Source organism: Cornus florida, unplaced genomic scaffold, assembly GCF_030987335.1.
Source record: "Cornus florida cultivar Cherokee Brave unplaced genomic scaffold, ASM3098733v1 CherokeeBrave_3.0.0_Hap2_Chr03, whole genome shotgun sequence".
NCBI classification, from domain to species: domain Eukaryota; kingdom Viridiplantae; phylum Streptophyta; class Magnoliopsida; order Cornales; family Cornaceae; genus Cornus; species Cornus florida.
The window spans coordinates 9,894,752-9,919,019 of NW_026775573.1; the positions used below are offsets into that span (position 1 = coordinate 9,894,752).

Genomic DNA, 24,268 nt, shown 5'->3' on the forward strand with positions numbered 1-24,268 from the left:
AATATAAACAGGACTGTACATGGGAGTGAAATAATAGGAACATCTGGGATATACAGAAAGAGCCCAGCAGTGATGATTCATAAAAGAAAGCACAAAAAAATAATCATACCAGTAATCCTTCCAGTAGCTAATATGGGAGGCCAAATCACTGCAACTCAATGGTAGACCACCACAGCAAGTAGAGGCTGTTAAGCACCAAAGAAGGAACAGCATGATAGTATCCAAATCATAACCCACAACCATTAAAACAAAAAACCAAAAAGTGTTTTAGATGACCATGAGGATTGAGATTACAGCAACAATTCACACCAAACCACATGTATAATGTAGATGTAAAATTGCACTGCCATCCTGCATTTTGACTTGCAAAACATTAAGAAAACAGTAAAAGAAGAAGCCCAATCCAAACCATTCATCACTGTGCTTACCCTCAAAATTACCTCTGCAGACAAACTCAGCCTCATCACAAACAAGCAAATTAAGAGTAACACCTCTGTTTCTCTGAAGGTCTCTATTTTTCATCAGAGAAGAATGACCTCCCACATCTAAGGGTATACACATCTGTAGAGGTTAATTGATAACCATCAAAGGCTGAAAATTAAAAACTCCAATTTGTCTGTCCACTAAATGCTTTTATGCATTATTTACCAACTTAAAACAATTCACTTGAACATATCTAAATTTGAAGTTAGAGAAATATGACTTTTGACCTATCCTTCAATAACCTGAGTGGAACTGTTCGGACTAAAAAAAAAAAAAAAATCCTAAATTGATGGACAAACAGCCCCTACTTTTTCTTTTTTATATTTTATATTAGTCATCCTAAGAAATTTGTCTCATATTGTCATCATTTTTTTTCCCAGACATATATTGTCATCATTGAATGATCCCGCTTTCTAAGATAAATTAATTTCTCATCAACCTTCCCACACACAAGAAAATTTAATTCAATTGTTTGTGCATATGAATTCTATCGTCTTTTTAATGCAAGTTGGGGAGTGTACTCTAGTACTAAATTGATGCAGAATGAGAGAGAAGAGAAAAAGATGGAAGAAATAGGAGAAAGAAAATATCTGTAATCAATAGTCAATAATCATCAAAAGTGTCTACCCAATGTCACAAATCACATATATATAAGCATCAAAATAGAACCCTAAATAAGACATATGCCTAAAATATAAAATAAATTCCAAAATAAAATATTAATTAAATCCTAAAATCATCTCTAAGACTACGCACCATGTGGCTCATCAGGATCTCCATAGAGGCTGTAGGGAAAGACCTCATCTAGTGCTTTGAGATCAAAGTTTTGTGAATGGTCCAAAGAACATCATATCATGAACCTATCAAAATGGCTGGCACTTTTCGCATTTGGTGAGATTTCTTGTCATCACCATTCAGGTGGCAGCTGAAAATCAACTAGATCGGTTCACACCAGTCATCAGGCTGCTCTAGATTATGCTTCCGCTTAATGCACTCTTGACTTTTGGGTGGTCAGCCACGCGCACTTAGCACTAGGTTCCGGAACTGATGTACTAGCCTTTGGTAGTCAACCCAGTGCTTTTTGATGAATTAGAGTTTATATCTGATGCACTCTTGAGTATTTCCATCGCCGGCAGAATTTTGCCAGTACCATTCACCTGGTTTGGAAGTGGTCCCAGGGCTTGAGCTTCACAATTAGGTAACCTTAAAAGGCCACTATGATTGGGATTTGCTCCGTACTTGAAACTCTTCACGGTCACCATCTACCAAATAGCAACTCAGGTTGAGAAGTAGTACTTGTAGCAAAACAGATCAAGTGAAAATTTGTTGGAGAAATTAGACCAATTTTGAGCATCTTATAAATCAACTGATTCTAGGTTTTACATATAATTCTTAGAAGTTCAATAATCAAAGTAATTTCTACAAAGATAATTTGTTAATGATATATAACAAATCCAGATATTATAATTGGAGTAAATGAAAAGATGAACATGGAGAGGAAAGAAGCTTACCAGGAAAAATGCAATAGCAAACTCTTCCATAGAGTTTTCAAGCTTCGTCTTAAACAAAGATAATTGTAAGAGGACAGCCACTTCTGCTATCAGCTCTGACTTTCTCCTTTTCCTACATGAGTGTGTTTCAATTTTCCATCTGTGAATGACCTTTTGCTTCAGAGATCATATTGTAGACATGAGGTGGTGGCTTTAAACCTGAGTCTGTCATTTCATAAAGTAGAATTTCAGCCTCTTTCCACTTCCCATCCTTACAAAGAACCCCGATCGTCAAATTGTAGCTAGCCACATTTGGTACCATCCCACTGTCACTCATTTCTTTTAGCAGCCTCAGGGCCCTATAGGAGCTACCCTCTTTGCAGTACCCATAAATCAACGTATTATAAATCACATCATTTGGCTGCAAATGCTTCTCACCCATCAATTTAAACAGCTTTGATGCTTCCTTCATATTACCTTTAATGCACAACCCATGTAGTAGGACACCATATGTGTAAACATCAGCCATCAAACCAGCCTTCTCCATGGAGGAATACATTTGAAAAGCTCTCTCCATGTCATCTGAACGAGCAAAGGCATCAATCAGAATTGTATATGTCACTTTGGAAGGAAAAATGCCCCTTTCCTCCATCTCTCGGACCAAGTTTTTGACTCGTGCCGGGTTGCCAGCTCTAGAGAAACCTGCAATTAGAGCATTATAGGTAACCAAAGACGGAGACAAACCATTTGACTTCATCTGATTAAACAAAATTGAAGCCTTGTCCAACTTCCCAACATCACAGAAGCCGTCTATCATAGTGTTATAAGTGATTAAATTTGAACTCAGTCCACCCCTCTTCATCTGACTCACCAGTTTCTCAGCCTCCGAGACCCTCCGCTCGTTACACAGCCCACCAATTAAAGTGTTATACACAACAACGTTACATGCCACTCCTCTCACACGCATTTCATCGAGCAGTTCGAAAGCTTTACTCATTTTGCCATCATTACAGTACTCATTAATCATACAACTGTAAGTATATATATTAGGCAACACTCCATCAACCTTCATCTTCTCATACAGCTCAAACCCATCTTCCTTGCGGCCTTTCTTGAAATACCCATTGATCAACACTGTGTAAGTAAACTGATTAGCAACCAAACCCAACTCCCCCATCTTACAAAACAGCTCTTTTGCCCGTTCAATATCCCCATTCTTACAACACCCATCAATCAAAGTAGTGTATATAACAACATTTGGCGACCAACCCATCTCCTCCAATTGAGCTAAAAGCTCAAAACCTTTATTCAAATCACTATTCTCACAACAACCCTTGATCATTATGCCAAAACTATACACATCCAGTGAACCCCCACCTTTCATTTCTTCGAAAACCCGTAAAGCTTTTTCAAAACAATCGGAGTTAATAAGGGAAAGTAGAAGATTATTGAAAGTGTTCGACGATGGTATGAGGCATTTATTGGTCATTTGATTGAAATAGAAAAGGGCTTGTTCTGGTGACTGAGATTGAATGTAGGCATTGATGATGGCTTCATAGAGAAGTGTATTGAATTGGGGATCGGAACTGAAATGGGTGTGTGTCAAATGGTGTAGGAGAGAGGAGAGTGTGAAGGATGAGGAGGAAATTCGACCGGAGAGTAAGCGGAGGATGAGAGACTGGGCATGTGAGAGCATGTTGGAGGAGAGGAGGAGGTGGACGACGGTGGATATGGATTGGTGGGTGTGTTGGAGGCCTTGGATGGTTGAGGAATTGAAGAGTGAGAGAGCTCTGAGTGGTGGGCTTTTCACCAATTTTGGGATGAGAATGAGAGAATGGTGGGTAGACATGTTTGGGTTCTTCCTCAATTGCCTGCCGTGATTTGCATTCTGGCTATATAGGTTCCGGTTTGTTGTAAACTTGTAATTGCTCTCCAATGGAAAAACTTCAGTCAAGTTCTAATAGAAATTTGAAGTCAAAATCATGCAAGTGAAAACTATTTATTTGTAATTATGATGAAAGTTTTATTTTTTAAAAATTGAAAATACTGAAAAGAGAAAATTGCATTAAAAAAAATATATATGTTTAAACTCAGTTTAGTTCAATTTTTTGAAAACATGAAACCATGGTAAATTATATTAAGAGTTGGACACCCAACCATACACACTCCAGACTCATTCTTATTAATATATTTACCACTCGTTTTTTACCTGAATGTTCTCATTACAATCTAATTATTCTATCTACTCGGATGGCGGTCTGGAACACCTCTAAATCAAGCGGCCGAAACATTATATCGGATTAAGAAATAAGTCGACTATGATACTAATCATAACAAGCAGGATTCAAAAACTTAAGTTATTGAATAGTGTATTCATAAGCCATTTATATATGCTCAATATTCTTTCTATAACAGAAAGCTTATATAAAATTAACCCATTGAATATGAGATAATATAAATTTTCTAAAATTTAAGGTGTTTTATGCAATCAATTTATAATATATCATATCTTCAAAATTTCCGGGCAAAGGATCATTAATTTGTTAATGGTAACCACAAAAACACCATCACATGTGTTAAAATGTTGAGGGAGATATGGTGGATAAAACTGAAAAATAAGTGCCTAAAATTTTAGGAGTTAATTTTAAGTATTGAAATTTTAAGTGGTAATAAAAAATATATATATTTTTTGAAATCTTTTTAAAATTTGTAAGTGTCATTTAAAATTTTATCCTATTTTAAATAGTATTTATCATTTTTAGTGATATCTAACTTGCATTATTAAAAACACTTAGTTTGAATAAGTACTTCATTCATTCGTAAATAAGGCTCTGAATTGGGTTTCAAATACCACCTATATAGTCGAATAAAATGTTCTCGCACACCTAAAGCCAATAGTTCTTTTTCATTTTATTTTTTTTTTTCTTTGAAAGGGCTTTAAACATAATTATCTTTTAAATGAGGTATCACGTGCGATTTTAAAAAGGTTTAGAAGTGATTATCTTTTGATGAAATTAAAAATAATAATAATAATAATAATAATAATAGTTTAATTTTTAAGTGGTTCCAATTCCAATTAAGCTACAATTTCATGCCCCGAGTTTCCAAAAAGGTGAATAAACAGTTGGAAGTAGTTTCCAAATAAGCGAGACCTGAAAAGACCGATAAATACGTGAGAAATGGTAACTTTGGTAAGTTGATTAATCGTGTGGGTGGTTAACTTTCAAATCCTAACAATTTTTTCTTTCAAATCCTAACAATTTTTTTTCCGTATTTCTTAACGCTCTAAAATTTGTGCTCATATCCAAGCAAATCCCATTTCTTTTAAAATTACACCCATTCTAAACCTCTAAAATCTTTTTCCAAATTCACCACAGCGAGAGAGAGAATAAAAGAAGAAAATTTGTGGAAGAAGTACTGAACTCTACCTATTCTTCAGGTATTCTTCCCCGTTTTAAGTCTTAGAATTAGGGTTTTTCTTCCCTATAGTTAATTTATGGTCAAGTTTGTCTATCTGCTCTCTATTTTATGTTTAATCCGTCTTTATTATTTTGTGTTGTTGGAGAAATCCTGATTGTGAATTTGCATTCCTTATAAATACAGAACTCTGTATTGTTCTTCTCTCTTACCTTTTTTTTTTTTTTTTTGGAAATTTTTGGGTAAAAAAACTCGTACAAAAATTTATGTAATTCTGGGTGTTTGTTGTGACAGTGTCTGAATCATTGTGGAAATTCCAAAATTGTGTTATTAAAACATTTTTCCGGGAAAAAAATTCTTTTTCGGGTGTTTGGTTGCATACCAGAATAGTAAAACATATTACTTCATTAGTCCAGAAACGACCTACGGACCTTAGGTAGAGGGGTCTTCTTTTACCTGTGACACCGGTGACAACTGTCTAATGTCAGAGAGTTGCGATTATTCCGGCGGCCATTTTAAAGGCCAATGTCGTTGTTGTCAGTCTTTGCAACCTATTTGTTCTCATTTGGAACTGTAAGTGGGCCTCCTCCATTAATTGTCTACTAAATGTTTGATAAAATCTCTCACCAAGTAACCTTCATGAACTTGACTTTTCCTGTATATAGTGCAGAAATTGGAGCCCTGGCTAGGGATTTTTTGGGCTAGAATTGAAGGTTATAAATATATGATATCGTGAATGGCTCCAATTCTATAAGCCAATAATTACCCTTGCTTCTTGGTTTTGAGTTGAAGCTTTGTAAGGAAGCTGATTAATTATTTGCCATTTTTTCAGTGCCCTCGGGAATGATGGTTTATATGGCATTCTTGGTGTGGTCAATTTTAAATTCTATTTATTTTGAATTTTGAGATTTTCTCTAAATGAAAACTTTGGTAGTTATAAATTTTGAGTTTTGGATAACTGAAAATATTTTTTAAAAAATGTTTTCTGGAGCCAAACATCAGAAAATGAGAAGAAAATCAATTTTCTAGTGTAAAAAAATTTACGTGGAAATTATTTTCAGATGAAAACATTTATGTTGAAACAAAGGAGCCTTAAATTTCTTCCACCCTGCAACCGTTTCATCTCTCTGTAGTTTTTAACCTAATGTACCCACCCTTGTAACTGCAAGCTTAAACTCTGCATACCAACTATTTTTTATCAATATATGTTATCAAATAAGATGAAAATTAGCAACAAGGTCATACTCATAAACACTATATAACTCCCTGTTTATCTCTACTTCTTTGTTGTGACAATGCTTGATTCCTTGAATGATGAATTGGACTTCTTTGTGTTATGTTTTTTACTTCTCTAATTATAATCAAATCAGTAATATTGCAGATAATTTATAAAAAATATTGACAGTTTACATATAAAAATATATTATATTATCATTTTGTTACAATATTCTTGTTGTGTCTTTGTCCTAATTTTTTATAGATTTGTTGTACTGTGTATCTGTGCCTGTATCCATGTTTCCTGGGTGGCATCATTTAATGATTCTTTTTCTTGGTAAGGGCATTTTTTTTTTTTCTTTGTAAGTATTGGTAAGGGCATTTTTTTTTTCTTTGCAAATTTATCTTCCCTACTGGAGCAAAAATAGGAAGACCTTACAGGATAAAGGCAAGAATGATGATGACAATGATATGGCCTAGTGATGAAAAAAGTAGCAAGCACTCATGTTAAGTTTATTACGTAAGAATTAGTTGCTTGATATCATGCCAGTTGAAATTTTCTTCTTTCTGACATGTCTATCTGATATTGATGGTACAAATCCATTGACATTATCTCAGAGTTGTTATGATTATTTTTATTAATTACTCGGTACACAGATGGACCACAGTCTTGCTAATGAGCTCTACTCGGAAAGTTTGCAGCTATCAAATGTTGAATTGGGTTCAACATCAACTGCCAACACTAAGCAGTTTGATTCACACGGTATAAATTTCAGTCTAAACTATTTATGTTAGTAAGCACTGCATTCATATAAATTTCAGTATAGGATATTCTGATGGCATGTTCCAGTTCCCTTTTTTCAGATGAAAGATACTAAGGGGTAAGATGATTTTTTTCCGGTGTAGCCTTTCTCCTCTTGTCAAAAACCATAGCAAGTTAGTTGTTACCTGTGAGCAATTAGTGTTGACGGGTGAAGAATTTCTATTTGTTTAGATGGAAAATTCCTCACACTTGGTGCAGCCTCGACAGATTATAACAGCCAATTAAACAAAATGCAGGTTAGAGTACATGACTAGGAGAGAGAGAGAGAGAGAGTATTTGAAGATCCCAAGTAGACTGGACTAGGGTGGAAGTCAAGGCTGATGTGTGTGTGTGTGTGTGTGTGTGTGTGAGAGAGAGAGAGAGAGAGAGTAGAAGCTGTTATAGACTCTGGGGTTCAAGGATTTACCTCAGATCAAGCCAAGTCTAACAATCTAATTCAGAGGTCTAGAATTCTAGAGTCTGGTTTCAAAGATCTTTGAATTTAAGATGAAGTTCAGTTAAGGCAAGGGGTCCTTGAGATCAGGTGATATGTGAAGGGACCTCGAGGTTAAGGTCTTCTATGTAAGTATGTTGATGTCACCTGAGGACTTGTACTTGAAGTTAAGTAAAAGGTGTGCCGGTTTACTTTAGAGGTCAAAGTGAGCTTGGTAGGTTTTAGATGTCAAGATATGGGGTTTAATGGTTAAGATATAGGCTCTTGGGTTTTGGAGGTCAGGGTTTGGGTCTGAAGACTTGAATCTAGCTTTCAATGCTCGTACCTAGACTTCAAGGCCTCTATCTCTACACTCTTTTGAGCCTATCCAAAGTAATAGAAGCTTTTGCAAAGACGAGAGTAAGCCAGTAAGTTGGTGTTCATGCCCCCATGGGAGTCCAGTCAGTTGTACCCTGTGCCTATGTGGTGGTCCAATTATGTAGCGGGTCCAGTCAAGTGGTGCCATTTGTCCAGTCGATTGTACCTTGTGATTATGTGGTGGTCCAATTATGTGCTTCAACATGGTTGTCCCGTCAAATGGTGCCATGTGTCTAGTCGGTTGTACCTCGTGCCTATGTGGTGGTCCAATTTTGTGTTTCAACATGGGTGTCCAATTAAGGGATGCTATGTGCAGATTGAGGACTAACGCCGTGTGCCATCTCCTCTAACATTGTCCAATTGGGTGATAAGACTATGTTGTATGCTGGCATTAAATTGGCTAGGCCTCCCTTGCAAGCTTCTAACAGTCCAGTTGGGCGTCCTAACGTCATAAAAGGCATACTGATCCTTTAATCACATGATATATCCTCTTTTAAGTCCAGTCCACTTGCACCATACCTTAAAACGAGGTCACTTCGATGAGACCTAGTCTTCAACCTCCAAACTAACTACCCCTAGGATTCCAATGGTTTGAGGCATATCCAAGACAGAGATGGGCCAGCCGCATGGCTTTGTGCTGAGGCATACTTGTGTACCTTGAGGTGGACAATGGACCAGTTGTGTATTGAACAGTATACATCTCCTTGAGTTGCTTTTGACTTAGGTTGTGTACAATAGACATTAGGATGCCCTTTTAGTATCACGGGCTAGTCCTTTCTGTAGGATAAAGTTTCTTGCAATAATTTTATAATCAGGTGGGTCTACTGGGGATATTGTGCACTTGTAGAAAACCATAAGGGCTGTTTGCAGCTAGGGATGTCAATTTAACCCGCCCTGTCCCGTCCCACCCCTAATGGGAAGTGTTTGGGATTATCCTAATCGGATTAGGGGCAGGTTTGGGAAAATAGTTTAAAACCTGCAAAGCCCCGAACCCGCCCCGATTAATAATTATTATATAAATAAATATTATTTTATTAGCTATAATTTTTTCCCCTTTATTTTTAATGATAATTTTAAATTTTAACAATATTTTTGTTGTTATTATTGTTAAAATATTCGACTATATTATAAAAAATTTACACAATTTATCTTAAATTTATTCAAGTTTGAATTATTTTTCTTACAAAATATGCATAGCGGGGCGCCCCAACCCCGCCCCGACCCCGATGTGAGGTGCCCTGAATCGGGTTTGGGAAAAGATTTTCATTGGTGGGACGGGTTTGGGAAGGGGTGCCCCGTCCCGAACCCACCCCGTTGACATCCCTATTTGCAGCCAGGGCGTGCGGAGAAAATGGGGGGATGTTTGGCAAATACTTGATAACCACTCAAAACAACGTAAATGAGCCTGTAGAATCCTTTTCATTATTTTGTAAAGGAACCATATTTTTTTAAGCTATCAAGAAAGATATTCTTCCTATGATGGTTGCCTTATACCTTTGGAGGCCTTAATCCTGCTTAAATTCTGATATGTATATTTGGCTGCTGAACGGTTTCGTATTTTTCTACTGAACCTCAACGGATTTATGGTTCTATTTACTTTTGTATACGTGAGTTGCAAGGGTTTCATTTTTTTTTCATATCATTCCCTTATATCTACTGCACTGGATACCTTTCATGGTATCAAGGTTGTGAGCTATATAACTTCCTGAAAAAAAAAAGGAGGTTGTGAGTTCTATTGTCTACTGAGTGACTGGGAATTATTCTGCCAAATTTCTTTTATGCTCAATTTTATTCCTGTTGTGGTTTGCAAAATGTTATTAAGTACTTTTACTTTGGTATTTAAATAAAGTTCCCAATTCTAGCTTGAGCTTGCTTCCTCATATTGTTCATGTAGCAGTGTTGTATTAGAATTTGTGTCTATATATGAACTGTTGGAATAGTCTTGCTCTTCGGTAGAACATATTCTTCTGGGTTTGTTTAAGCCTGACGGCTGATGTGATATTTAATTTCAGACTTTGATGAGGATGACCCATGGTATGAAGATGGATCCTCTTGGAATGATTCTATTGAGGATTTGGATAAAGCATCTGATTTGGACAGGGAGTGGCAGAGGAGGCGCGATCAGTTCCATACGGTATTCCCACGAATTGAAGCTTATTTCCTGTTGTACTAAAAAAAATTTGTTTTTCCCAGTACACTGATTACTTCCTTACCCAAGTTATCGTGTCTCTGTTGATGATTTGATAGCTTGGATATCGTAATGGTGTCATGAAGGGGAAAGAAGCTGCTATGCAGGAGGGGTTTAATATTGGATTTAAAGAATCTGTGTATGCTGGGTTCAACTGGGGTCTTGTTAGAGGCATTACTAGGTAAACAAGAGAATAATGGGAAGGAATATTAGCATTTTGAGAATTTACAGTTTCCTCTCTCTCTCTCTCTCTCTCTCTCTCTCTCTCTCTCTCTTTTCTTTTTCTTTTCTTTTTTCTTTTAGTGCTTTGCTCTAAACCTAGTTTCTTCCCTCCCCCTTTTCTGATTCTAACATTATATTCCTTATTTCATTGTATGCCACCTTGATGAAGTGCTATGACTTGCCTTTCGGATGAGTTGAAAGTACGGTTAGTTGAGACACAGGAAAAGAGAAATAAGTTCCAGGGCTTGTATGAATGTGCACATTCTCTTTCAACAGCTGATGCACTGAAGTTGTTCCATCGGGATATCCTGACAGAGAAGTCAGTGAAACAGCACGAGGATGCTGAGCCCAACTCCTACAAGGCTGATTTGCAAGATCAAAGTTCAGATGGCAGTCTCCTGAGAAATTGCTATGGACAGCTTCAATCACTTCTTGAATGTTCCGAAATCAAAGTGCATTTAGAGATTGACCAGTAGATACCTTTATTTCTTATGCACAACTAATTAACATTGATGAAGTCATTTGGTTTACACTGCAAGGAGAAGGGAGGGGAAACAAGCTGTCAAGAATTTTGGTTGTAGTTTGTGTAATATTTTGAAGGATTTTGATTCTTTTTGAGAGAAATGCAGTTAGTGATTGTGACTAATGTCATGTCCATATCTCATAAAAAGAATATATTCTTGATCATTTTATGATGTTGCTGTAGTTTTCGTTCTTATAGAAGTAGTGTGGTAGATCATGTCCTTTTAATACGACAGATAAAACACTGCTGTTGTTCTGATGATTCAGGGGAAATTTTGGAAATAAGCTGAACTTTATTTACAAAAGCACTTTGGAAAGATACACGCATACATTTACATATACATGGAACATATATGCACACTTTTATCACAACTTTGAATTAATTCAAGGAAAATAAAACTGGACAAACTAGGCACATTTCAGGAGGAGGCAACAATTAGACAAGTTGTCAAGAATGTATTGTTTGTTCAGTAATTTTTTGCATTTGGATGATTTCAAAACCCTGGAAGTTCAACATCATTGACTTGCCACTATATAGTTGAAATTGCATCATGCATTTGTCATTGTGGGTTTAGATGGTTATGTTGAATCTTTTGCTGCCTTCATTTAATTTCAGGACTCTAATTGTCTGATTACTCAACAATCTGATTGAGATACTTGTGAAATGCATGAACCTTTTCTACTTGATTTTTGGAATGCATAACATTTTGATGCTTTCTTGGGTGTGACATTGGAAACACTACTGGGGATAGTTTATGGACTAACTGTAATGATAATACCAACAAACATCGACTATAGTTATTTGGAAGTAGAAGTACTCACTACAACAGCCAAGAATAGATTTGATTACATTGAAGAAACTAAACACCACACTTTACATATATTATTTAACTTAATGTTCTTAATGCCCACAGAGCTTAAGAGAATCCTAATGCTTATCTAGCATTCAATCTGCATTCAGTCATCACTCCATCAAGCTGTTCTGCTGCCGGTAGTTCTGGAAAAGAGTTGAACAAACAACAGGTTAGTTGCTCTACTGAACTGCAGGTTACTCCTAAAACTTGGGCTTTGGTTGAACGATCATATACTTCCTAGCTGTTGTGTCATTTGATCTTCACCTGCATAAAATATCAGCAGATATGATTTGATCTGTATTGTATCTATTACATTATTTCTTTAGTTGTTTTGTTCTAACATAAGAAAATTATGAAAAATAAGATCTATCAAATAAAAAGTTTCTAAATTACCTTTAAGAAGCAGCATCAGCTGCATGCTTGAATGGGCCTGACATTGGTAAAAGCTGCTGAAGTATGCCTCAGACGGCTTTCATATTTAGGTATTGGCATGACGGCTTCGAAAGCTTCAACAAGAAGTGCCACTTTTCTCTTCCGAGCTGGAGCGAGTTTGGTGACTGTCTGTCGGAGCGCATAATCCACCATCCATTCCTCTGAATTTTTTCTTTCATCCATCATTTGGTGTCTGAGATCAACCTTTTCTGCTTCTGCGTCTGGCTCCATGGGCAAGTAATTTGGCTCTCGTGGGTTGAAATCTCTTGGATCCTCGCAGTCCTCATTTGCTCTCTTGCATCTGCTGATTGTTCCTCGTGGATTCTTGCATGTATTGGGCAGTTCTTGGTCATGATTGTTTCCTGAATGGAAGAGCTCATTTTTTGTTTCCATGGCAGCAACATTTTTGGCTCTGAGGCATGTATTTTCTGCATCTGACTCGGTTCTCTCTTCCACCTCCATTTTGGCAACACCTTCATTGCTATTTTCAGCAGACCTTAATTTATTCATCCCTGAATGAGTGTGCCCTTGAGAATCCATGGAACGTGATGATTTGAACTTCTCAGCTGCATCTTGATCTTTCTCTGGGTGATCCTGATTTTCAACAGTGTTATTGCTCTGGGATCGCTCATCAGATGAGTGTTCTTGAGTTTCAGCAGGAAGGCCTTCGTCAACAAAACCTTGATTCGATTCACCATCTTTGGCAATGGCATGAAGCTGGTTTTCATCATCGCCTTCCATTGTTGTGTCCTGGTCAGCTTCCACGAAACCCAGCAAGTCACCCAATGATTTGGCTGCATCAAGTTGCTCGTCCACCATTTGGAATTTTTGCTCTTGGCAATTCTGATCTATCTCTGAATCCTCTGTTTTAAAAAAGCTTCCATCAAATACCTTTTCACAGCATCCCTCTTTTTCAATAGCAGCACCGAATGGATTAACTTCAGTGCTGTTTTGGCTTTCAGTGTACTCGTCATATGTTTCATCCTGATCCCTTTCAGTGAAATCAATAGAAGAATCGGACTGTTGATACCCCAGTAACACAGTTGCATCTTCATTTTGGAAAGTGAGATTCTCCTGATGATCAGTTAAAGCTTCATCCTCGTTGCTGCTCGCACACTTGGTTTCATCATCTTCAAGTTCAAGAACCATTATAGGGATTCCATCATCTGCTTCAGAGTCTCCATGATTTTCTTCATCAGCTGTCCTTTGTTCAGTAGGCTTCTCAACAGTAGCTGAAGTAATTGCAATGCCCACAAAGCCATCTGACTCGGTCTTTCCATCTCTTCCTTCTGTGGCTGTAAATTCCTCGATTGCATAGACACAAAAAGAAATTTGATCATGGTTTTGGTTGTTGGATACCTGGACAGATTCATCTCTTTCCAAATCCTGAAATGAACCGTCTGATTCAGAACCACCATCACTGAACCATCCCTCAATGTTCACATTTTCTTGCAGCACTTCATCAGCGGGAAATTCCTCAAAATAACTGCTTAGAATGTCATCTGACTTGAAATCAGGTTCATCAAGGAAGTTAGCATTGTCAACTTCCCATGAATAACCTTTTTCCATATCAGATATGTTGTTGGTTTGGATTGAAATATCAACTTCATTATCGATATATGGGGCAGAGTCTGGCCCCTCTTCCCACTCCATATCAGAAGCTTCGGCATCTGGCTCATTTAGTCCCAAGCTTGCAGGGCTTTCTACTTCCAAGTCGCTTTGATTGCTCGAGCACTCTGATGATGTTTCTTCTTGAGCTGAGGATAGTGAACAGACTTCTTCTGCGGCTTCTGCATTTTGATCATCTTCAGCAAAGGAACCGGCAATGTCCATTTCTGTTGAAATAACATCGCTGTTTCCACCAAGGTGGTCGTCAAAATCAATCTCAGAATGCAGTGATTCATCTGGGAGGCTCTCAACGACTTGTCCATCTTCATGTCCTGCTACTGTTTCATCACTTCCTCCAACTGATGGTGTGATCTCACCAACAGAAATATCAATCATGTCCTGATCATCCCCATCATGCTTGTATTCATCATTTGCATCAGAAGCATCTTCTTTATCTTCAACATAGATTTCAATGAAGAAATCCATGGGTTCTTGTATCAGAGGATTGATTTCTGAGCTATTTAAATCAAGTTCTTCAATTGCAGGTTTCTCATCAAGGATCACCTGCCTAGTATCAATCTCTTTCATTCTGGCACCTGATGGCTTTGTTCGGCGTGGAGATAGACATCCTAGTTTTATACTCTTTTGAGTCTTCAACATACGTCTCTTTGCCGCCAAGAAGCACTTCAATGGAGGCAAAGGAGTATGATGATGACCGTTAAGAGAACAGTATGTATAGGGGCAAACCTTCATGACTGAGGTTCCTTCTGAATCGGTTGCCCCAGGACCAAGTGTGAGGTAATTGGGAAACATAGAATTTTTTAAAGTTGAAGAACATGTTGCTCTCTGTGCCTTTAGATTTTCACAAAGAACAACTTGAGAACATTTCTTTGTTGATGATCTCGCAGGTTTAAAACTAGGAGTCTTTGTTAAAGTCCTCACCAGTTTCAAACTAGATGTCCTAGATAGTGTTCTGCCTGGTTTATGACCAGAAGCCGAACTAAGTTTCGAGATGCTTGAGTTCTTTCTGCTTGATTTCTTATTATCGCTACCAGCTGGAGAATTCCGAGAACTCACCTGAATATGCTCCTTCCTTGCCTCAAAACTGCTTGTGGACTTCATATAATTCGGCGATCCATGCAGCGCTTTTGTTGGAGATTGCTTCTGTTGGACTGCCGCAGCTTTTGGAACATCAGGAGGCGGTGGCTTTCCTGGTTGTGGCACTTGCTGTCTCAAAGCTGGTGACAACAAGCTCTCAAACTCCGAACGTTTGATTGATCTTGATTTCTTCATTCTCTTCTTCAGGTCAGCTCCTCTGTTCTTGCCATCCTGGTGCTGAGAAGAGGGTGATTTGAGGTTCCCCAACCGCTTATCGGATTTAACATGATCAAGTTGGATACTAAGCTTGTTGGGCACCTTTCTTTGCACCATCTTCAAAGGAAAGCCATAGGCAGAGACAAAGGAGATGAAGATTTGAGGTGAGTTTTTCTTCCCTTCAGGATAGGGACTTCAAGCCCTGGAAGAAAAGTAGATTTTTTTTTTTGGTTTTTGGTGTTGAGATAAAATTTCAATGGGAAGAAAAGGGAATTCTTAATATCTCAACAACCTGAGATTCCAGGTTTGTTGTTCTCTTTTTGTTTCACAGTGGGTGGCCTTTCTGGTTTGATTTCAAGGGTTATTTTACATTATCAAATTTGAATAAGGGTGAGATAAGAGCCTGATGCTGACATGCACTAATGGGAGGTCTAGGGGCCCTTTTTTGGGCATTTTCTGAATTGAATTATTGCCATCTATTACAAGGAGACTCTACATATGGCATTGTCTTGTTCCTTATTGCTTAAGGCATTCAAATATATTTAGGGTACACATTACTTATTAGATGCTTTATAGAATGACAAAACTACCCCTCATTGCCAGGATAAGTGATGGATATATGAGATATATTACTTCAAATTATATGGGATGATGTAATTAAGAATGATATTTAAAAAATAATAGAAAAGGAGAATTGATATAATGCACCCTATTGGTTTTTACTATGTAAACGGGACAGTTTGGAAAACAAGGTTGAATTTAATGTGGAAGGCAAGAAGTTATTTATTCCTTGTTCACTACTCAATGTGTAATAATGTTAATTATAAAAACAGAGAAGGTGGTTCAAATTTACTAGTGGTAGATAAAGTTTAAACCCCAAATAAATAAATAAAATAAGATTATTTAAAAAAAAAAAAAAAAAAAGAAAAAAACAGGTCATCGATTTGAACTGGAACACCAAAAATTCCAACAACCAAAAAAAAATTGAAAACTCAAATTCACAAAGTTATCAACCATTACAATTATGTGATAAATTACCATATATCATGTACTCAATAAATAAGGAGTGTACTAAAACACTTAAGGGTGCACATAATTTTGGTTCCTACAGTTTCTTGGCGGAATTGGAACCGAAACCGTTGGGACATGAAACCGGAATCGAACCAAACTGGTTCCACGGTTCGGTTCGATTCCGGATCCTTTTTAAAAATATATATATATATATTTTAATGACTCTAAACCCATTCGTAGTGCATTTTGATATATAATATTGTACATGAGAACATACTTTTATTATTAAATGTATCGCTTTATATGTATCAATAGACATATATATTATCCCTTAGCCTCAAAAGAGATATTTATTTTGAGACAGTGGTAGTAATAATTATATAATTAAAAACATAATATTTATAATTCTTTAACGGTTCCAGAGTCTAGAACCGGAACCAGAATAGTTCCCAACGATTCTTAAAAATTAAAATCGAAACCGGAACCGTTAAGAATTGGAATTGAAGCATTGATTCTGGTTCAATTCTACCCGATTCTTTATGCACCCCTAAACATACTGTATCCTACCTCTCATGTTGAAGTGTTCAGACTTCTTACCGGTTTGCTTTTGTTATGTGAAGAATTTTGAATTTTTTTACATACTCGTTGAGGGACCAAATAGTTTTCTCCACCTATGTCACCTAGAGAGAGAAAATATAGGGATGTAATCTTATATACATATATATATACACACACACATAAAAGAGAAATGTGTCTCATCCTCTATCACAGGGGAACTATTCCCTTCGAATATCCACATTGTTGTTAATTTTGCATTTAGAATATCGTACATATGGATGTCAAATATTACGTACAAAGAGAGAAAGGGTATAATTGTAACTTTGCCATTGTTATGCGACTGTGTGTGTGTGTGTGTGTGTGTGTGTGTGTGTGTGTGTGTAATATATATATATATCTCTGTGCACATAACAAATACACACACAAATGACAATATTTTTGGGTTCCATACCTAATATTGACCAAAGCCGACCATTGGAAGTGGGCGGTTACACTTTGATAAAAAACAAGGTAGTGGTCGGCGAAAAGGGTCCACCGGTGGGACCCTTTCGGAGCGCAAGGGGCAGTAGACAGACGCTCCTCTCTTTAAATGGCTTGAATTCATTTATGCCACAATTCAGAAAGTAAAAAAGGTCCACTAAATGTGTTTTCTTTTCAGAATTTTCTACCTCATCCCACACTTTCTTCCAACAAATATTTCTATTTTTTATAACTTCCAAATATTTTGCATCTCATTAATTGATGGTTGTTATAACACGTTATTATGCATGATCAATGGAACATATAAGCTCCGTTTGTTTAGATCCGTTTATTTAAATGTAAAATATTTTTTAAAAAATATTTTTTAATTTTTGATTGTCGTAAAATATTTACAAAAAAATATATATTAAAATTTAACAAAAATAACTTACTCATTAATTTTTAACAAGTTATTTTGTATACTTTGCCCGATGAATTCGACCTCAATCTCGACGTAAATTTTTGTCAAATACCGAAAAATAAAAAATAAAAAAATATTTTACTTGAAAAGAAAAAATATTTTATGTCGAAACAAACAGAACCATCATGTAAATTTATTATTTTTATTTTTTTTTTATTTTTTATTTTTTATTTTTTTTTTGCACAAATTGCTTTGAGTTCGAACTCTTAGTTGATTTTGCATATATTTAAAATTTGTGTTATGGTCCCACGTACAAAAGGCTTTTGGTTAGAAAGATTTCTAGTTTTATATGTGTGTGTGTGTGTACACACGTGTGTATAAAGGAGGTATATGTTGAATGCACTTGATTTTTGATAAATGCATTTACTTTAGCATATTTAACTCATAAATAACAAAATCAAGTATTTGAGGTATTTTGTCATTTAAATTATGGGGAAAAAAAAAAGGGCATTTATCCAATGAAAATTTATTTAAGATAAAAAAAAAAAAATACACTTTTTACTTTTTCAAAAATTCCATATTTCTAGTTTTTGCTAATCCTCATAAACATATTATGTTATTTTTGGAATACCGAATTAATATCCAATTCTAAGGCGCTGGTGCTCCCAAACATAACATATATTTTTTCTTCTTTTTATTATTTTTTTTATTATTATTTTTTTTTGGTATCTCTCATCTAGATAAATTGGAAGAATAGACATTGTTGAAAAGCGAAAAAAATACATCATACGTTTAATTGTTAATTAATATAATATAAACAAATCACAAAATTTTCCATTGTTGAACAAAGGTATACCTTACTTCTTATAGACTCCAACTAACAAAGATATTCAATTTCATGCCTTTCGGTGTGGTGGCTGTGACTTTTTAAAATTCCAACGGCACTCAATCCCCCATATTTGTCAAACCAAATGACCTACAAAACCTATTCCATTTTGATACAACCAAGTTGAATATTAGAATCATTTTCTTATTCTAGGGTTCGGCATGATCAAGATCAATGGTTGGCCCACAACAATTGGTACAAATCAACTGCCTTGACATTTCTTAATCACATGGTATTCAACAATCGTGATCTCATGTGATTATGGGCTTGAAATTTTAATTTAATCAAGAAAATTAAATGTGTCTGGCTAATCAATCATACCACATTTCTCACATGCTGTGAATGGATGTAGACCACAAAACATAAAATCGTTTAAACTACTCGTAAAGAATAAAAAATATATTCCCTTCGTTCCATAATAGTTATTATCTGTTTTTTTTTACTGTCCTAAAATATTTGTCCACTTACCAAGTTTAAACAATATATTTCAAACTTGATTATATATATATATATTTAAACTTGAGTTTAAACAATATATTTCAAACTTGATTATATATATATATATTTAAACTTGAAAGGGTAATTTTGTAATTTTTAAAGGAGACAATGCAATAATTACATGTCCCCTTAAAAAATTCTACTCCCCCATAAATGATATTTATTATGAAACTGAGGGAGTGTATATTATTAATCAACTTCTCATTTATTAATTATTTAAATCATGGTTTGAAAGTTCAGGAATAAAAAACTCCAATGGATTGTGAAAAATATGTCTAAATTAATGTGTACCCTTTCAATATTTATTAATTTATTTTAGTCTGCCTTGGTTGCTTGGTTGGTAAGCTAAGTGATGTTTATAATTGCAAAATGATTGCAAATATTCGAGATTTACATTGTAACAACGAGTTCAAAGTGGTCTGCAGGTTGGAATAATTACCCGTTATATAAAAATAAATTTTAAAAAAAAATTAAAAATTACCTAGACATAAAAATATGAAACATAAGCTTCATTGATTTCGACGTGGAATATTCTTTTTGAAAAATATTTTTTTTTTTGGGATAAAATATTCTTTTATTTTTACTTTGTCTGTATTTGACAAAGGTCTACATTGAGGTTGAGTCCATCGGGCGAGACATGTAAAATAACTTACTGAAAATTTATGAATAAATTATTTTTGTTAAATTTTAATATTATTTTTCTTCGTAAATATTTTACGACAACCAAATATTAAAAAATAAATACGTCCAAACAAACGGAACCTATGTGAAAAGATTTTTGTACTCCACAAGCCGAAAGAAGATTATTGAAAATCCATTCCAATTCCAAACAGAACCGAAGTGTGCTTTTCCTTGCACGCTGGGCCAATACAGAATGCAAAATGCAGTAATAAAGATGACACAAAATACAATTAAACACACACAGTCACACACACACACATCACATGGGTAGCAAGAAAGACAGCTCTTACATTCACACAAAGTGTTGGATGCAACATCCCATATATGTTTCTCCTCTATATATATGGTCTATCCATTTATCTTGTTCCCATATATATATCATCATCATCTTGATCTTGTTCCCATATAGTGTGTGTCTATATATGTGTATCTATATATGTATAATATATGTTTATGGTCCATGCATCATCCTATAATGCCGGTATGTTGTTCCCTACATTCCATTACTAGAACAGAGTGGCTATGAGGGCTGCCTTATCTTGTTGATGATGGGATGCTACATCTTACACTATTGATCTTTCATCCAGATAATGTGGATCCAAGTAAATTATGAATACAATAATAAAGTATTAGCACTATATATATATATATATATATATATATATATAATATACACATTACACACGTCCCACAAACTTATATGGCTGCACAAAAAATCATAACATAATACTATGTTTAGGAGCATCGAATCTGCATAATGTATTTGAAATTGGAGAAATCTTAATTATAATTTTGAACTAAATTTTTTCCAACTCTCAATCCAAGACACCATTTCAGTACTCCCAAACACATCATAATGTAATTTATTACGTTTACAAATTAAATAAGTTAGATAGATACGTAATTATAGTTATTCTATAAAGGAATCACACATATGAACAGAAGAAGAAAAATGCATGAGAGAAGTAGAAGAGACCATCTCTTTCTATTACTAAAATTTTATCACGAATGCAATTCAATGTGCATTATACTTGTATAAAATGATCCACATAAAAATTAGAGTGAGTATGCATTAAATTTAATATATATATATATATATATATATAGCCTATAATGAGAGTCACCGCATTAAAAAAATAATTTTTTTGTTACTTGAAATAAATAAAAAATAATAAAAGGAAGAAGAATGAAACTAAGGCTAATCATTGAAGAATGAAGCATAAAGCTAGACTGATTTCAGTGTGATAGAGGATTACCACATAATCTAAAATTAACCAAAAGTAAAAGAGTGTGGTGAGCAACTTTTCAGGATTCGAATCGTCTTTAGGGTATGAATGCTTTGGTAATCATGGTGGAAAATTAAAGATGACAAAGAACATATATATATAGGGAATATATATCTACTTTCTTTTCTCTTCTTTTCTTTTCTTTCCTTTCCTTTCCTTTTCCATGGCAGAAAAGTGAGGTGTGTAGAAAGAATATGTTTTCTGTTTCATTCACACCAATCTCAGAATGATTAATAAGAAACTATCTAAATAAACAAATTATAAGCATATATAATAGTCGTAAACACTATTTCACTGTAGTAATAAAAGTTCTTGTTTGCCTTTTCAAAAAGAAATTAGTTGCTTTTATTTTTCCACTAAGAAAGCTTTGTATAATAGTAAACACTATTTCACTGGAGTAATAAAAGTACTAATTTGTCTTTTCAAGCACAAATTAGTTGCTTTTTTCCCACTTAGAAAGCATAGTTAGTGTTTGTGTGTGTGTGTGTGTGTGTTCACTCTATAGTGGTTTTCTTTCAATATATGACCTTGTGAGTTTGCAATCAATCAGTGATTATTTTCCTAACATTTTAAACAGAACTTGGAAAAGCATTTTATAACTGGAAATATACCATTATTTTTCACAGCATAAGTTTATTGGCTAAGAAGTTCAAAAAGTTTAGGGATTCTGAAAATCAGATTAGGAAATGCTAAAAATGTTAACCAAATGGCTAGACCTGATTATGAAGGGTCACAACACAGTTTTCGTTTACCGGAATAAGAATGTTGCGATGAATGAGTAGAAAGGCAAAAAATGCGTATTAAATTGCTCATGATTGATCGTAATCATTTAGTAGAGTAGTATTTAATAAGTCACAGTCTACTCTTGGAACTTTTTTTTATAAAAATAAAAAATTTGAAAAAAATATATATATACATGTATTAAGGAAAAGTTGGTTAGAACTCATGAATACTAAAATAATTACCAAAAAAATAATATCTGAATGGTTCCCAAATGTTTTAGTCAAATTCAGTTTATACGCTCTCACTGACTATATTAATATTTTCCCGCTAGTTGCGATGTCATTATCACATTATGAATTTGATTAGAAAAAGACAGGTTTGGGCTCACAAAGCTTTTGAGTGGCTGTTTTGGTAATAACATGATCATTTGAGACTTAAAACATTACTACTCATTTAAAATAATAATAATAATAATAGCATTTAAAACTAATAATAGTAGTAGCAGTAGCAGTAGTAGTAATACAAAACTGGGAATTCTAGGCTTTGACATTCACTTGACAAATGAAAATTTGATCATTTTATGGAATTTTTTTTTACCATAAAACAGCTATTGGCAGCAAATATCACATGAATGGAAATTGTAGTATATAATGGAATTGCCACCAATAACATGTGTAATGAATTGAAATTTCATTTGATTCAACAAAAGAGATGCATAGTATGACTGTATGATTATACACACACACACACATTCTGGATTTAATGATGAATAATTTTGCACTTCACAGACTCATAAATGGTAAATTAAATCCCAAGAAAATGGTACATGTGTTTTGTAAAAGATAATAATTGATGAAAACTTTTTTCACAATAGCTTGGGGATAAATAATGATGAATAAGAAATGAAAGCCTCAGCAAGATTATGCTATTTTGTTGCAGGCTTTAAGTCAGCCTTTTTTTATGAAAAGAAAGTGATGTGGAATTTTTAATAATGCTGTAGCATCTTCATGCTAACTAATAAAAAGATGATACACAACTTGGTGGGAATCTACTTTTTGTTTCTTGCATCCCAAAATTAAGGACTTTCTTTTGAGATAACACACATGGACAAGACACAGAATAATTGGAATTTTTTTTCTTAGTCTGCTCTTATGCATACAAAAAGCTGCATCAACTTAGCCATCCAGTCAGATTCACGGAAAACACCATCTGATAAAAGATTAACAAGGGTAACCAATGGGCCATTAGCCCAATGGTATATCCTCCCTACGAGAGGAGGGGTTCGAGTCCCAGCGTGGGCAATGTATGTGTGAGTACTTCCCTGATCAATATATATATATATATATATATATATATTATACAAGGGTAATAGGGGAAAGATCATTACCTTCAAATTTTAAACTATTTTGCTGATCATGATCAACTAATAAACTAAGATTGGTGGTTCAAGAGCATGTGACTAGAAGAGGAGTCATGAACTTTCTAGAAATTGGATTGGTTGAAGTACATCTCTTTTGTTAATGTTAGATATTAGGTATACTTAACCATGATTTATGGTGGGGAGGCAGTTACAACAATAAGCATGGAATTGATAACTCCACAATCTTGTTAGAATCCTGGTGAAATTTTTGCCAGCCCTAGAGACTAGAGAGCCTTAAGCATTTTTACTGACTCTTGTGCCAATTAGCATTATTATTAATGGTATCAAAGGACTTTGCTTCATTACCTTGAACTTTGAATCAATCACAAGTTCCTAAAATCATTGTCATTGTGGCTGCCATTACTGCTCTTACTATCTTCTGTCAATTCTTTTGACTGGACCGGAAAAGGATTTACTGTGTCATTCTTATGACTATATCAACCAAAATGACCATTACAGCATAGATATTTCACATTCATCTCAGTACTGAAAGTCATATCAATTTGGTTCTCCTCATCTTCCTATAATCTGCAACAAACCAAATTAAGCACGACTCGATAATACTATCACTGAACCAGATAATATGTGATGAGATAATTTCAACGGGTTCAACTCTATCGTTCCTATAAAGACTACTCTGAAATTCCTTTTGATGTGCTTTTTCCCTAATGTAATCCTGCACCATCATCTTATCACTCACTCTCATTTCTTCACTGCATTTGTCCGACAAACAATTTTCTTTATCGCCCAACATCTTTTGCCACACAGCATAACTGATTTGAATCTTAAAGCTCTTCTATAATTTTCCTTTTTAACTTGACCATCATACTATTTGGCTCCCCTGAACACATTTCAACTTCAGTCACTCACCTCTAGAATTTATTCTATACATATCTCTTTGGATGGACCATTTCCCTCCTTAGGTCAAAGGTCTAAGAATATGATATTATGCAAAGGTTCTTTTCAA

The 24,268-nt window shown here is 35.0% G+C and overlaps 3 protein-coding genes across 5 annotated transcripts; 1 reads left to right on the forward strand and 2 right to left on the reverse strand.

Annotated features, from left to right (window-relative positions):
- Window positions 1-253: 253 nt before the first annotated feature.
- Window positions 254-3,929, reverse strand: LOC132299394 (pentatricopeptide repeat-containing protein At4g11690). The gene is made up of 2 exons (XM_059795959.1): window positions 1,995-3,929; window positions 254-1,745 (listed from the first exon to the last, which is right to left on the reverse strand). Exon 1 carries the CDS (start codon window positions 3,820-3,822, stop codon window positions 2,122-2,124), a length of 1,701 nt encoding a protein of 566 aa, XP_059651942.1. The 5' UTR covers window positions 3,823-3,929; the 3' UTR covers window positions 254-1,745; window positions 1,995-2,121.
- Window positions 3,930-5,147: 1,218 nt separating this feature from the next.
- LOC132299403 (uncharacterized) lies at window positions 5,148-11,323 on the forward strand. Of its 2 annotated transcripts, XM_059795970.1 has the most exons (6): window positions 5,148-5,412; window positions 7,034-7,125; window positions 7,263-7,368; window positions 10,231-10,352; window positions 10,466-10,587; window positions 10,798-11,323. In XM_059795970.1, exons 3-6 carry the CDS (start codon window positions 7,263-7,265, stop codon window positions 11,102-11,104), a joined length of 657 nt encoding a protein of 218 aa, XP_059651953.1. In that variant the 5' UTR covers window positions 5,148-5,412; window positions 7,034-7,125; the 3' UTR covers window positions 11,105-11,323. The 2 variants fall into 2 exon arrangements, with proteins under 2 accessions (XP_059651953.1, XP_059651952.1); XM_059795969.1 differs by lacking the exon at window positions 7,034-7,125 and having other exon boundaries at window positions 5,182-5,412.
- A 600-nt stretch (window positions 11,324-11,923) lies between these two features.
- Window positions 11,924-15,712, reverse strand: LOC132299399 (calmodulin binding protein PICBP-like). 2 transcript variants are annotated; one of them, XM_059795965.1, is made up of 2 exons: window positions 12,398-15,712; window positions 11,924-12,147 (listed from the first exon to the last, which is right to left on the reverse strand). In XM_059795965.1, exon 1 carries the CDS (start codon window positions 15,473-15,475, stop codon window positions 12,413-12,415), a length of 3,063 nt encoding a protein of 1,020 aa, XP_059651948.1. In that variant the 5' UTR covers window positions 15,476-15,712; the 3' UTR covers window positions 11,924-12,147; window positions 12,398-12,412. The 2 variants fall into 2 exon arrangements, with proteins under 2 accessions (XP_059651948.1, XP_059651947.1); XM_059795964.1 differs by having other exon boundaries at window positions 11,924-12,268; window positions 12,398-15,711.
- Window positions 15,713-24,268: the final 8,556 nt, after the last annotated feature.

What these genes read in the sequence shown, in the direction of transcription:
- LOC132299403 (XM_059795970.1), top strand. Translation starts at nt 7,263, where the DNA reads ATGGACCACAGTCTTGCTAATGAGCTCTACTCGGAAAGTTTGCAGCTA. An exon ending in TAAGCAGTTTGATTCACACG is followed by an intron (nt 7,369 to 10,230) that starts GTATAAATTTCA and finishes ATTTAATTTCAG; the next exon opens with ACTTTGATGAGGATGACCCA. An exon ending in GGCGCGATCAGTTCCATACG is followed by an intron (nt 10,353 to 10,465) that starts GTATTCCCACGA and finishes ATGATTTGATAG; the next exon opens with CTTGGATATCGTAATGGTGT.
- LOC132299399 (XM_059795965.1), bottom strand. Translation starts at nt 15,475, where the DNA reads ATGGTGCAAAGAAAGGTGCCCAACAAGCTTAGTATCCAACTTGATCAT.
- LOC132299394 (XM_059795959.1), bottom strand. Translation starts at nt 3,822, where the DNA reads ATGTCTACCCACCATTCTCTCATTCTCATCCCAAAATTGGTGAAAAGC.